General features: G+C 38.5%; 1 protein-coding gene across 1 annotated transcript in view; it reads left to right on the forward strand.

Annotated features, from left to right (window-relative positions):
* Window positions 1–15,428, forward strand: part of WARS2 (tryptophanyl tRNA synthetase 2, mitochondrial) — an 85,254-nt gene that overhangs the window by 26,536 nt on the left and 43,290 nt on the right. Inside the window, exon 2 of the mRNA NM_001309323.1 lies at window positions 13,957–14,214. Coding sequence (NP_001296252.1) covers window positions 13,957–14,214 — 258 coding nt within the window. The remainder of the gene's footprint in view (window positions 1–13,956; window positions 14,215–15,428) is intronic.

Below are 15,428 nucleotides of genomic sequence, written 5' to 3' on the forward strand. Positions count from 1 at the left end.
TTTAGGGCCGACTCTAATCCAGTATGGCCTCCTCTTAACTGATTGCATCTGCAGAGGTCCTATTTCCAAATAAAGTCACATTCTGAGGTTCCAGGCAGACATGAATTTTGGGGAGGCATATTTAACCCACTATACCAAGCAATGGAAATATTGTAAATTTAATCTTATCTAGAATAATATCAATTGTTGTATAAATTTTTTTTTGCATTTTGGGCTTTAAATTATAGATTATAAAGATTATTCTTGTGGTTTTGTTTAAATATGGTATTGGCTCTAGTGCTAGGATGATTAATGAAAAGTAGCAAGTTATAAAATGTTAAATGTAAAACATTAACCCAAAATTTCTCCTAGGATTTCTCACTTGCTTAATTAAGTTTCGTTCATGGAGATACTTGACTCTGCTATGTCTAAGTAATCTATATGTGTGTATGTGAAGTCAGATTATAAAGGATTTTAAACACTAACTTAAGGAATTTGGTTTGACCCTGTAAAGGAAGAACTGGTGGAGATTCAGTATTTTAAAAAGATAGTTCAGGTGGTGGTATGAAGGATACAAGAGTCAGACAGAAGCTATTGAAATGGCACAGGTGAGATGATTGGGGTTCAGACTACACTGATGAAGATGGAGAAGTGAAATTGTATTGGATAACATCCCTGAGGATTTAGCAATTGATTAAATGATGTTAATAATAATAGCTAATATTTTTTCCAGATTTATTGTGCTATAATCGACATGTAACATTGTATACATTTAAGGTGTACAACATGATGATTTGATACACGTATATACTGTGAAATTGTTATCACAATAAGGTTAGTTAACACGTCCCTCACCACACATAATTATATATTTTTTTTGTGGTGAGAACATTTAGGATCAATCATAGCTAATATTTATCAAGCACTTTCTATGTGCCAGGCACTATTCTAAGCATTTTTTATGTACTAATCTAATTCTTGCAATAATCCCATAAAGTAGTACTATTAAAATTTTTTTTTTTTTTTGAGGAAGATTAGCCCTGAGCTAACTACTGCCAATCCTCCTCTTTTCGCTGAGGAACACTGGCCCTGAGCTAACGTCCGTGCCAATCTTCCTCTACTTTATATGTGGGACGCCTACCACAGCATGGTGTGCCAAGCGGTGCCATGTCCGCACCCGGGGTCTGAACTGGCGAACCCTGGGCCGCCGAGAAGCAGAACGGGTGTGAACTTAACCTCTGCGCCACCAGGCTGGCCCCCCACTATTAAAATTTTGATTTCAGATGAAGAAACTGAGGAAAATAGTACTTTCCAAAGTTCACATATCTGGTAATTGGAAGAGGCAGGATTTTAACCCACAGAATATCTGGTGAGGGAAAGGAAGGAATTGGGGATGACTCCTCACCACTGGGAGACTGAGTGGATGGCTGTGTTATTAGCCAGGATTGAAAATACAGAAGGGCAGGTTTGGGGGCAGTTGACTGGAAAGCAGTGAGTCAGTAGATTTAGTTTTGGGTATAGTATTAAGTTTGAAGAGCGACTGGTGGGAAATTCAAATGATACGTCCAATAGATAGTTGATAGTAAGTACCAGAAATAATAGTTGGTGTTAAAATTCATCTTTTCTCAAAAAGAAAATACTGTTTTAATGTATACATTAGACAGCTGCAGTACAACATGAAAAATTGGTGATGTTATCTCCTGGCTCTAAAAAGCAAAAGTGCTTTAACAGGGTGAAAATCTTTGTGGTAGTGTATTCTCATGTCCTCTTTACCTTAAGTTAGGTAGGTAAATAACTATCTTACCTGGACTTTTGTGACATTTTTTGGTCAAACGATAGAGGAGAGGAATTCGTTCATTATGATTTGTACCCACCCGATCATCAGTGAATTTCCTTCATTACAACCCTGCCTCATACTCTCACCCTTTGCACCATGCATTCCACCAAGTATACCCCTGCCTTGCTCTAACCACGGGGTATTCCAGTTCAAACCCAGCAGTTTATGGGAACTGCTTTTGTTGAAATCATTAAAGAAAGAAAGGCCTGTGAATTCCCTTTCCGAAGCACTGCCTGTTTTCTGTGTCATTTCAGTCTCATTAATCAGCGTTGCAGCAAGGTAGACATTACGCTGTGTATTTTACTGTCCCCAGCACAGCAGCTCCTACGTCTCTGCCCCCAGGCCGACGCATTGGGGAAAAAGAGAGAGGGAAACCATCAATCTTCCCAGTTGCACATGTCAGCAGTGATTCCTTCCCCCTTCCTGTTGGCTGTCTCTCTCACCACCTGTGTTTAGAATTAGCACTGAAGCTGCTGCCCAGATGAATAAGAACCACTGTCCCTGTCACCTGCCCTGATATGGGCCACCACTTCTAAATGAAAACAAGAAGAATATAGGGCAATTATCTTTATTGTGAGCGGTGGCAGGAGAGAGAATCATACATGCTTTAGAAGTTCATTATAACACAAAATTAGGGCAGATTTTAGGTCGTATATTCTAGAAGGTAGTATTGTTTATTGGGTCAGAGGGGTAAAAGCAAATAATTTCTTGAGTGCCTTGCTACATTCTCACTGTCTCCCTCTCGAGTATACACAGCTGAGGTTTGTCTACCTAGGTTCAAGTCCTGACTCCACTATTTACCTGTATGCACCACTCACTGAACCCCTCTCTGCCTCAGTTTCTTTAGCTGTAAACGAGATGATAGTATTACCTTCCTCATAGGGCCTTCTGTGAGGATTAAATAAGATGGTGCCTTCATAGCTCTTGCTATAGTACTTTGCACATAGTAAGCGCTCAATAAATGTTAGCCATTGCTATTGTTAACCTCATTGTTCAGATAATAAAACTGAGGATCAGAAGAAGTTAATTTGTGCAAGGTACTAGGAGACATAGAAGGAATGTAGATGTGGAAGGAAGATGTGGAAGGAATTTGAACCCAGCTCTGTCTGATCCTCAAAACTCCTGCCCTTTCTATTACACTAGATTGTTTCCGTTCTAGTTTCATCTTACAAGTAACTTCATATGTGAGCTTAATGAATCATTTAACTTTATTTCCCATTATGTAAAATGAAAATGATAAGGACTGACATTCCTGTTAGTATGAGGCTCTTATAGTTACATGTCAAATAATCAGGCTGTATCCAGAAAAACTAGGCATCTTTTTAAAATTTGGCTGCAGAAAATGTTTATGTGCTTCAAAACAAATTAAACAGTACAAAAGTGTCAAAAAGGAAGTCGTTACTCCCAGTCCTTGGGGTGCCCACTATTAAGTGAAATGTGTGGTCTCTTTCCTCGTCAACATTCATCTGTTTAACGAACGTTTGTGGAAAACCACGGTGGGCTAAGCATTGTTCTTAGGCCTTGAGGGGGCCATTATTATTCCCATTTTATGGATGAGGAGGTTCTCTGGCTTGCACAAGGAAGCACAGCCAGCGCAGTGCAGAGCAGGTATTGGGCTCGGCTTTCTGGCTCCGGAGTTGGGCCCTTTTCACCTCTACTCTGTGCTCTCGGTACTTATATTCTTCTTATCTGTTCCATAGTATTCCATCATATAAAAATAAAACTATGATTTGTGTACTGTTTCCTCTACTGATAGACATTTAGTTGCTTGTAGTTCTTCTGTTATTAAATAACGAGGTAGGGCATGCCAGGTGTCCTTACATTCTTGTATGAGTATTTTGAAGGACAGACTTCTATACGTTGAATGGTTGGGTCAAAATACATAAACACTTAAAATTTTGACCTCCATAAATGGCCAGATAACTTATGAAGAGCTTACATGCCAGGCACTGAGCACTTTGCGTTAATAAACTCCTTACAATCACCCCAGCCACTCTGTGAGGGACGTATATGATTTATCCCCATTTGGTAGGCGCTCAAGGCCATATAGGTACTAGAACCAGGACTTCAAATCAGGTAACTTGGTGCTGGAGCCTCCTTCTTAACCGTGATTAATAACCAAGCAAGTTATCCTAATCATATTTTACTGCTTGACTTTGTCATTTTTCTAACTGATTCTAAAGATGAGTCAACAATATGAGCTGACAAAAGGGTCTGAACTGATGCCAGTGTTGTTGAAATGACCTGGGGATTGTATCAATCTACAGGTTGGGTGGTGAGAAGGGGAGCCATGGATGGCTGGAAAATGATACTTCTTTCTCCAAGAGTGGTTGGGATAGCCAGAGAGATTCTCTCGTTTTTTGTGAACTATCTTTATGCCAGGAAAATAACTTTAGAAATTTTTTCTCTGTTTGTAGTATGAGTGCCTTGTAAGAAATTCACCCTGTATCTCTCTCTAAGGTTCAGAATGGTTGAGATAGTCATGGACTTATTTCAGACATTGTATATAACAATTTCTGGTATCTCAGCTTCACTTAGCCAAGGCCACCTGTTGTTAGTCCAGGTTTTGGTCAACCAACTGAGCTAACCATGAAACCCACCTACAGCTGGTTAAGTGTTGAATTCAGAGAGAGTTAGAGAATTTGCCAGGCAGGAAAATGGGTAGGAAAGAGTATTCTATGCAGAGATAAGTTTGTTTTCTATCCATTACAATTCTGATGTCAAAACCTTCTTCGTGGGGTTATTTTCTTGGTGAAGTCTGGGCTGCATATGCTTCCTGAATCCCTGAGCCATAAGGGTTTCTGGAACTGGACATTGCCAAGTAAGTCTACCGAACTGTGGAAGATGCTGTGCTTACTTGTTGTCATTTGCGTCTTTTCTTGCCAACGTAGAGGGTATAACCACACCTTCATAATCTGCTGACCTTCATAGCTGCCGAAGGTGATATCAGAACTGTCTGCAGCCAAAGAGGCCTCTGACTATGCCTTAATAAATAGCTATCTCAGGGGTCTTATTATTTGAAATGTAAATTATAAGCAACTGAACTTACTTATCACAATTTTACAGTCTTTTTATTTTTGTGTGTGTGTGTATATGTGTTTCCTAGCAGGTTGGCAGCTTTGGAGAGTAATTATGTCGTAGTTGGCTTAGAACAGTGGTTTTTCTATCTTGGCTGCACATTAGAATCACCTGGGGAGCTTTTAAAACTCCCGATGCTCACGCCAAACCCCAAACTGATTAAATTAGAATCTCTGAGGATGGGACCCAGGCATTAGTATTTTTTAAAGCTCCCAGGTGATCACTGTGCAGCCAAGATTGAGAACTGTTGGCTTAGAAGGTATTTTCTCTTTTTCATTCATAATGTTTTCATCTGGACCTCATTTTATGTAGTTGAAGTGAATTTTAAGAATAGATTTTGGTGCTCAAAAACCTCTTTCAAACTGGAGCGTCCATTAGAATTACCTGAAGGCTTGTTAAAGCACAGATTGCACAACTCTTCTCATTTCTTCTTCTGGGATAAGCCTACCCTTAGAATTTCTGAGTCAGTTGATCTTGATTGGGACCCAGAAATTTATACAAGTTCCCTGTTATGGTGATGTTGCTGGTACCAGGAACATACCATGAGAACCTCTGCTCTAATTCTCTCCTTCCACCTTCCTTGTGCTCTTTCTTTCCTAACAATGGCAACCGGGGCAGCTGCTTCCAGGGCAGTCCAAACTCACAATATCAGTGTTAGGAAAGCTAATGGATGCTTGAGGAAGCGTTAATATACTGCCCCAGCTCCAAGTAATCATACAATCTAATTTTAAAAGTATACTCTATATGCAAATGCAACCTCCTCTTCTTACCAGATTGCTCCCCTTAAGCCCTTTCTGCTTCAAAATCAGAGCCACTACTGGGTGGGTTTCTGGTGTCCCAGAATGGACCAAGGATTTCACTTTCCCACAGAAACAATTTTATGAATGGTATGTAGGTACAGCTGAAATGGTAGTGTTAAAACCATTCTTCTGAAATAACTGTGGACCCGATGAGGCTTCAACGGGCTGACTTCCGGGAGCTTAACCACCATTTAAAGAATTGAGTTTCTGAGTTTCAGAGAACCAATTTTCAAACAAACTCTTAGAACATAACTTGTTTAGGAACTGCTTATAACTGGAACATTTGGTTCATTTTATTTATAGTTATTTTGCCCTTTACATTTGGAACCAAAGAGGCGGGAAAAAGACTTGTCATTCATTCTGCTAACATTTATTACGTGCTCACAATGTACCTGGCACTGCCATGTCCTGGGGATATAAAGATGAAAATGACAGCACCTGCCCTAGAGGAGCTCATATTCAAGGTGGGAAAATATTTACTAAGCAAATAAGAAAATTTTTACCAAGTTACCAATGTGATATGTGCAATAATGAAAAACTGATGAAGGAGATATCTGTTCTGCCTGGAGAGAGAGAGAGAGAGAGAGAGACTGACTCTGTGTGTGTGTGTGTGTGTGTGTGTGTGTGTGTATTAGGGAGAAGGCATATGTTTAAGAAGTTTAGAATCAGGGAGACATTTTTAGGCCTTGAAGACCAAGGGGCATTCCCCAGGCCAAGAAAGGGTTAAAGGGCATTCCAGGATAATGGAACAGTCTGAATGCAGAGGAGAATGAGCTGTACAAGAATGGCAAATAACTAGGTCAGCTTCTCATGGAGGATGGTGGAGGATGACTGGGAAGGGCATTAACGGCCACTCAAAGTTTGAACCTTAACCCAGAGGAAGAAATGAGAAGAATTACACATAGAGCGCAGTCAGCATATGTGGTATGTGCATTATCCCACACTTTCTTTTTTAAGAACTTTCTTCTCTTGTATATTTTCCAGCACCCTGAGGAAGATAATTTTTTATTTTCAACCAAATATTAATACTTTGAAAATGTGTTGAATCAAGTGGTTTTCAAATGTGTGCTCTAGAAAGCCCCCTCAAAGGCTGGCTGGATGTGGGCAGAAGAGCAGGCAGGGGCCTGCCCGCCGAGGCTGCCTCACTAACTCCCATTATCCATCCACCTAGCCAGCTTTCCTTTGGACTCTTCTACATATTGGGCACATCTAGTAGGAATATTGTATTTGAAAAAGGGTATGTAACTAAAAAAGAAAAGTTTTAAAACTAGTGTAATCTAATCCTCACACATTTAGTAACAGCCTGAGGACTCTGGTGTGGGGAGCCAAATCTCTCAGTTGCTGGCCAAAGGAGAAATGTTCTCAGACCGTGAGCTGGGACATCTGGGAAGATGGGACATCATGCCGGCATTGATGTAGATGTGTGATCAGTGATAATGGGTAATAGGATAAGCCTTTAGTTGGCCACAAGAGGCAACGATAAAATCATTTCTTCCCAGGATGATCTCTCTAACACTCTAAGATCAATGTTTGAATTTTCTTATAAGGAAAAGCTATTCTTTTTTTAAGCATTTCAGACAATTCTTTATGCTTTTAGAATTTTGGTACTTCTTGATCTCTTGACTGTATTTACTGTTCCATTCAATGTAAAAATACATAGGCAGTCATGGTGAAGATATTTATGTCAAAACTTGACCCTTGCTGATTTGGTTTAGTGAGCAGTGTTATCATTAGGAATTAAAAGTAATTGTCACTACATATCATGTTATAATTATTTATGTCATATGTAGATAGTATGTTAATTTGGTTTTAATCACCTTTCCAATGAAAACTAAAGGGACTTGCCAGTTTCTTCTGTACCTACACACAACTTTTGCATTTAAATGTAGCTTAACTGCCCTGAGCGGACAATGGAATCTCCCCTGGGAGCCAAAGTCCCCAGACTTTATATTTTATCATCTCTGTTGGGGAGACACTTGCTGAGTTGCTGTTTGGCATATAAGAAAAAAAAAAACCAGAAAAGAAAGACTTGAAGAATATAAGCCCAAAGAGGTGTTGAGGTACAAAAGAAATAGCTACAGAAGAAAAGAACATGATAAGTGTACAAACCCGAAGAAGAGCGTTCTGTGGTCTGGTGGGCTGAGCTCTGGAGTTCCAGACCCTGGTCCCAGCTGTACCACCAGCTGTGTGCCCTTGGCCTTTTGGTGAACATCTCTGCAGGACACTTTTCCCTTCTGAGAAGCGTGTGTGTGGAAGGAGGTGTTGGTGGGAGTGAGGGTACTTAAAGGCCAGGCCAACCTTGAAGTTGAGAATTTCTAAACTGGATGCAGCCCAGTGTGAAGGAAGGAGACAGACAGAGCTTGGGGTCTGGTGGAGAGAGCTTGGATCCAGATCTGACCTACCTGCCTGTGATCTTGTGCAGGTTATTTAACCTTGCACTGTCCTTCCCTGGAAGGTGAGGTCAATAATTCCTACCTCCATCAAATGAGATGAGGTGCATATGAATGCCAGGGAATGTTTCTGATAGCTAAAGTTCATCACAAGAAGGAAAGTACATCTGCAAAAGCATTCCGTAACCTGATGGAAGGATAGCTCAGTGCATGTACAGTAAATAGATGCACAGCTCTTGAAATTTGGAAGTGGCTTAAATAAGTCTGTAGGAAACTTTTTTTAAAATCAAATTTATTCCTTTTAAACTCTTTCACCAGCCTAACAATATATATTAAGTGTTTATCATCTGTGCCCTTAAGGAATTCATAGTCTAATGGCTTAGTGACTCCTTTCTCCTTTTTTCTTTTTAAAAATAATTTTTCCTTCAGTTTTAATTATTGGCCTACATATTGTTCCTTGTTTGGGGGTAATATAAGACCTGCTTTCTCTCATATTGTATTAATATTTACTATATTGATTCCCACGTCTGAGCATCTGGTTTTATTTCTAAGCAGAAATGAACCCATTTTTGTTGGTGCTGAATCAGCATTTTCTCACCAGACCCAGGGCTCGCTGTACTTTCTGGAAGAAAGAGCTGACTGTGACAGAACAATGCTGAGCTGTGGCCAAGGAAAACTTCAGAGGAGCACCTGGCTCCTCCCAGTCAGGGCTGAAGTGCTATTTTCCTAAGCCGGGGCTCCTCTGTTTCAGCTCTTAAATCACTAATTAGTAGTAGAGGCATTTACAAGAACATGTTGAAGCTATATTTGAGGAGCCTAGGATTGAGAGAGTAGCATGACATAAATGATAGAAGAGAAACACGAACAGAGAGCTAAAGAGTGAGAGTCTTAAGCTGTATTTTTTATTTATACACAAGAAGAATAAATAGTCTTATAGAAGGAAATTTTCATCCCAATTAGTTGATAATGTTGATTACTTTTTTATCACAGTCTGATAACATGCCATTCATGGAACCAGTTAGACATAGTGGTTGTTCAGCCAAGGTTTTACCTTGGATTATAGTTAGAACAGGTGTGATGAATGAACGATTGATGTTACAGTTGGATACAAACAGAACTTTGCAATTAAGAGTCTTGAAATCTTTAGTTGAAGTCTTTGGTTCCCACCACCATACCAAAGTTGAAAGTGTAGGCAGCCTTCTTTTAATGTATTTTATTCACTTGGGATTAAAGACAGAAGCTCTCTTTAGTTAATCACAAAAATTATCTTTTACCATAATTAGCAGCTTGGGATTTTTCAGTTGCTTTTGGGTGCAGTAATTAAAATTAAGATAATTATGAATTCTGGATATGCTCGGTACCTTAGGTCAGGAATAGTTTTCGCTACATCTGTCAGACTGATAAGTATTTTCTCCCTTTGATTTGAACACCCACCCTCTCTTCTGGAATACTACATCAAATTCCAGGGCTGGAGCTGCCCGTTGGTAATGCTGATTCTGCAACAAAATGAGCCAATGAATGTATTGATTGGAAGTGGCATTTGTTAAGGAAATACACCTGAAATAAAAATGAAGACCTCTTTTGTAAAATGCTCCTTTTCAATGCTCTGTGCATTGCGATGGAACTGTAGGTTGATGCTCCGGACTTCCCTGTGAGTGGATGCCTGCGGGCTAGTCTTGAAGCTGTTTTCTTTGTGGTTTGCCTCCTGTCCACTGGGAAGCCTGTGCTCCTTTCATTTTCATTCTTTTCCAATGCTTGTGCTTTTGAACACAGAACCCCCATCCTCCCACCACCCAAACTCCACATTCCAGCCTCGTGATTTCATGGTACCAGGCGTATGTCCCCTGCCATGCCGGCAGGCTGCCTGCTGACTCTTGCTGGGGGAACAGACGGGAACATAAACTCACCACTGAAGAGCAGGACGCTCTCTGTATATTTTTAAGGCCAGGAATCCAGTTCTCATTTAGAGGCTGTATTTTTAATAGCTCCTTGCAAATCGAACAAAACATTTCTTGTTGCTCTTATTTCTTGATAACATCATTCCCTCTGCATGGATGTATAGAATCACAGAAACTAGAGAATGAAAAGGATGTATTAGATCATGTCTGGTCCATTCCCACTGGTCACAAGTCTTTTTCCCACAGTCTGTCCTCTAGTGCTATTCTCTTTGAGTTTTCTCAAGACTTAGTTTCTCCATTTCTCCTGGGGAATAATTCCTTAGTTTGACCATGAAGGAATTTATGTGGAAATATTCATATTCATTTTTTCAGCTTGATATTCCTAGTCTTCATAACCCTCTACACTAGCATAAACAGTCCCTCTTTGTCCTAGGTCAGGCATTTCTGCATGGTGGTTTTTTTCTCTCTCATTTATTAAGTTCAAAGCTTGTTTTTCTGCTGTGCTTTCTCTCTTCATCAATCAGCCCCTAAAGCCCATTCATCATTTTTTACCTCACTGAAAGCTCCTTTGCTTGTTCCCATATCAGGAACCCAGAGCTGGTTAAGGTCCCAAGGTCCTGGAGGAAGCCTCACTGATATGTATTTATCCTATGCTGACTCCTCTCGCTCTCTGTCTCTGTCCTCCCAGCCTCAGTTCTCAACTACAAACTATTTTTAAAATAATGCTTCTAAATTATGGTTTGGGGAGTTAGTCATTTGAAGGCGTAGTGTGTGTGTGTGTGTGTGTGTGTGTGGTTTTGAGTGAGAAGATTATATTTGTTCTAGTTACTTAAAAGATATTTTTCATGTCCTTGGAGCCACAAATCTTGTAGGTCTCCTGGGTACTTAAATCAAGTGCAATTCTGGACCCTGGAACTGTGATGTAGCATTCTATTTTAGGGCTATTATCTCAGGAGTAGAGAGGAAAATAAGCAGATACGGGGAAAATAGACTGTATTTGTAGGATTTGGAATTCTTGGGGAAAGGAAAGGGCAAAATTTAAGTAGCCTTGGCACTCACATATCTAAAGTAGATTAGCTGTTAGGAGCTAGTGTTAGGTATAAAGATAAGGACTTTTTTTTATGTCGCTTTCTTTTTTATTTCAGTTTTATTGACACATAATTGACAAATAAAATTATAAAGTATTTAAAGTATACGTCATGGTGATTTGATACACATATACACTGTGAAAGGAGTTCCCCCATCTAGTTAATTAACACGTCCATCACCTCACATATTTATCTGTTTTTGTTCTTTTTTGGTGAGAACATTTAAGTTCTACTCTCCAAGCAAATTTCAACTATAGAGTACAGTGTTATCAACTATAGTCACCATGTTTTACATATACTATATACTCATATACTATATGGTTTCCTGGATTAGAGGACCCAATATTATAAAGGTGTAAGTTTTCCCCAAAGCAATCTGTGGACTCAATGGAATCCCAATCAAAAACCCCAACAGTTTTTCTTTTTTCTCTTGGAACTTGACAGGATGATTCTAAAATGCATTGAGAAGTGTAAAGGGCCTAGAGAGGGTAAGATACTCTTCAAGAAGTAGGTAGGAAGACTTGCTCCACCAGGTCCCAAGACTTATTAAAAAGGCAATTGTGATACTGGTGCAGAGAGAGACAAATAGACCAATGGGACAGAGCAGAAAGACCGGATACAGACCCAAACATATAGAGATACTTGTTTATGACAGAAGTGGCATTCCAGAGCAGTGGGGAAAGACAGTTTTTTCAATAAATGGTGCTGGAACAATTAGATATCTATATGGGGGGGAAAAAAAGAAAAGAAATTGGATGTCTACCTCACACCATATGCAGAAATCTCCAAATGGATATGGATTTGAATGTAAAACTTTAAAGTATACACACACATGCACATACATATGTTTTATATATGTATATATGTGTATACGCATACATATCTTTATGACCTCAGGGTATTGAAAGATTGCTTGTATAACATAAACATCTATAGTCAAAAATTATATATTTGCTAAAATTAAGAGCATCTTTCCATCAAAAGATGACATAAAGTTGACAAGTAGCCACACAAAGAGAGAATATATTGGCCACACATGTAATTGTCAAAATATTAGTATCCAGAATATATAAAAACTCTTAATAAAAAGGCAATCCAATCTGAAAAAAATAGGCAAAATATCTTGAATATGCTCTCCACAGAAGAGGAAATAAAAAAAGCCAATAACCAAAATAGTTCTCAACTTCTTTAATAATCAAGGAAATGCAGTTAAAACATAATGAGATTCCACTTCATTTCCAACAGATTAGCTAAAAATAGAAAGAATGGCAAAGGGTTGATGAGGATATGGAGCAACAGGAATTGATAGTAGAAACTACAAATTGTTTCATACTTAGGAATAGTTTAGCATGCCGTAGTACACTTGAAGATATAATAATGCATACCTTATGACCCAGCAATTCTACTCCTAGGTATAGACACTAGGTAAACTTGGCACACAGTACACAAAGATACATGTGTAAGAATGTTCTCTTTTCCCCCCATAAATTTTTTTTGCAAATTTTCAAACCTATAGAAAAGTTGCAAAATTAATGAAATGAATGTAATAAAGTCTTAATAGATAGTGGCTAAGCCAAACATAGTAGCCAGTGGAAAGACTTTGGGCTTTGTAGAAATACATGGGCTTTGAAGTCAGTGATACCTGGCTTGAAATCCAAGTCTACCCACTAGCTACGTGATCATGGGCAATCAATTAAGATCTGTGAGCCTCAGTTTTCTCATCTGTAAATTAAAGTTACATCTTCTAATTAAAATACGGTATGTCTACCATATTGGATATGGTAAGGATTAAATACATTAATGTATATAAAGCACTGAGGTAAATGCCTGCAACATAGTAGTTGTGCAGCATATTATGGCTATTATTAATATTTTGTTATTGTTAAAAATGATACTAATGCATTTTATTTTTTCACAACCTTTTAGTTACAGCACATTTACTGATATATATTCTTTTTTGGGCTTTTCACTATACAATGAAAAATCATCCAAGGGAAAAATAGCAGTTTTTCACCCTGTATTACATTTTTTCTTCTCATTTTCCTATTACAACTTCAATATTAGAATGTGTAAACCAGTAGGAAAATATGACCGTGACAAAAATGTTTTTATAATTTAAAAAATTATACGGAATTAAAAACTCCTTTTGAAGAAATAAAAAATGAAGTATGATTTTATCAAAAGCAAAAAGAAATGAAAGCACGAAAAAGTTAAATAAGTTTATCAAGAAGTAATATTAGAAATAGAGTATACACTTCCTAATTTCTAGCCCAAGATCCTGTACACTGAATTATAATATTAGTAATTACTTTTAAAGAAAACTGAATTAAGTAAATAGTAGTAGCCTCTAGCCCTAATGCTATGGCTATCATTTCCTTAATTGCAAAATGAATGAAGTCACATGAATAACCCTTCAGGCCCCTTTAATCTCCACTGAAATTTGATTCTCTGTCTGAAGCCTTGCTCACTGACCCCCGGATCCACAGTCATCTTTTCCTCCTGGGAACTCCTGCTCATACCCCACTATTTATCTTTCCAAACTGGTCATGATCATGTTGCCACATTGTACTGTTACTTATCTTTTCATAAATATATCCTCTGTCTCCAATTAGATTGCATTCTCTTGGGGATGCAGACCTTTTCTTTTGTGCCTTTGTATTTGTAAGTTTTTGAGTGCAAAAAACCCCACATTCTAACTGTTATTTTCTGTACCTGTTAGCACCTAACATAGTGCTTTGCCCAGAGTAGGCACAAAATAAATGAGTAAGGATGATGACTATCAGATTGCAGTTTTAAAAAATAGGACTATCCTAGCTAGGGTAACATGGGCATAGGATTTGCGGATTCTGCCTCAAAAGCAAAAATGTTTGTTTTCCTCTGTTCCAGAAAGATGCCATGAAGCGAATATTCTCTGGCATTCAGCCTACAGGAATCCCCCACCTCGGCAATTACCTGGGAGCCATTGAGAGCTGGGTGAAATTACAGAACGAGCATGGCTCCGTGCTGTACAGCATTGTTGACCTACACTCCATCACTGTCCCTCAAGACCCAGCCGTCCTTCGGCAGAGCATCTTGGACATGACGGCTGCTCTTCTCGCCTGCGGCATAAACCCGGAGAAGAGCATCCTTTTCCAACAATCTCAGGTCAGCTTCTCAGCTTAGAACTGAGAAAACTTTTGTTTTCAGATTATTTGAGGAAACACTTGGGTGGGATATATAGCTCCTGTTTGTGGTTTTTAAAAAATTGTTCAGAAGTGACTTCATCAAATTTGATTGTTTCATTTTAATGTTTTCCCTGTATTCATATCATTAAGTATCATTTTAGTCCAATAGTATTTTTCAACTTTGCTCTACTATACTTGGTAAATGTATAGTGCTTCATATACCAAAAAGTTGTATGTCATTGGTACTTCGTACCCTGGAATGGTTTTTCTATACTGGGTTGCATTCAAACTGATAAATTCATGCTGTTGACTAATCTCCTGGTGATCAAAGATAGAATCTAGTGACTAATGATTTTACATAACTCCAATGTTGCTTTATTAGGTATTGCATTTGGAAGGTCCATTGGGTAATTCCCATTGTTCATTCTTTGCATAATAGCTTTTGAGAAGATTTGAGAGAACTAGCTGGGAAATTGGAAGACAATGTCCAGTGTCTTGAGTCCAAGCCAAGAAAGGCTTCAGAATAAAGCCAAAATATTTGACTCATATCTTCACTATGGATGAATCAGTTTACTGTTGGACAGGCAGAGAGCCTGGATTAGAGTCAGGGCACTTAAGAGACTCCCTAGCAAAGAAGACAAAAATTTTAACTGGATCATGCCCTCGTTACATATCTGCTTTAACCTTGTGACAAAGCCACAGCCAAGGAGGTATGTTATGCGTGTTTTGGCATGTGTTAACATGTATATATGTTTGATAGACGTTATACACGTGTATATCTCCTTCCTTGATCATAAACTTCTGACAGTCATTATTTTTATGTATGTTTGATCACCCATAGAACTTAATGTAATGATTCACATAGAGCAACCATTTAAAAAATAAGTAATAAATGAAAGGAATATCTTCAAAAAATAAATGGAGTTATCCACTTAAACTGGTTGCCAGCTTGGAGATAACTGGAAAAAATAATAGAATCTAATCATTAAAATGACCATAAAGGCAATTTACCTCAATTTCCTTCCTTACAGTTGGTCAGGAAGCCTTTACTTATGCATGACTTTTCAAATTCAGTCTTGGACAGCTCTAATTGTTATAAAGTACTTCCTTATATTGAACAAACACCTGCCTCCCTACAATTTCCACCTATTCATTTAATTTCTGCTCTCTAAAAATACATAATAAATCAACTCT

Source organism: Equus caballus, chromosome 5 (genome assembly GCF_041296265.1).
Source record: "Equus caballus isolate H_3958 breed thoroughbred chromosome 5, TB-T2T, whole genome shotgun sequence".
Lineage (NCBI taxonomy): Eukaryota > Metazoa > Chordata > Mammalia > Perissodactyla > Equidae > Equus > Equus caballus.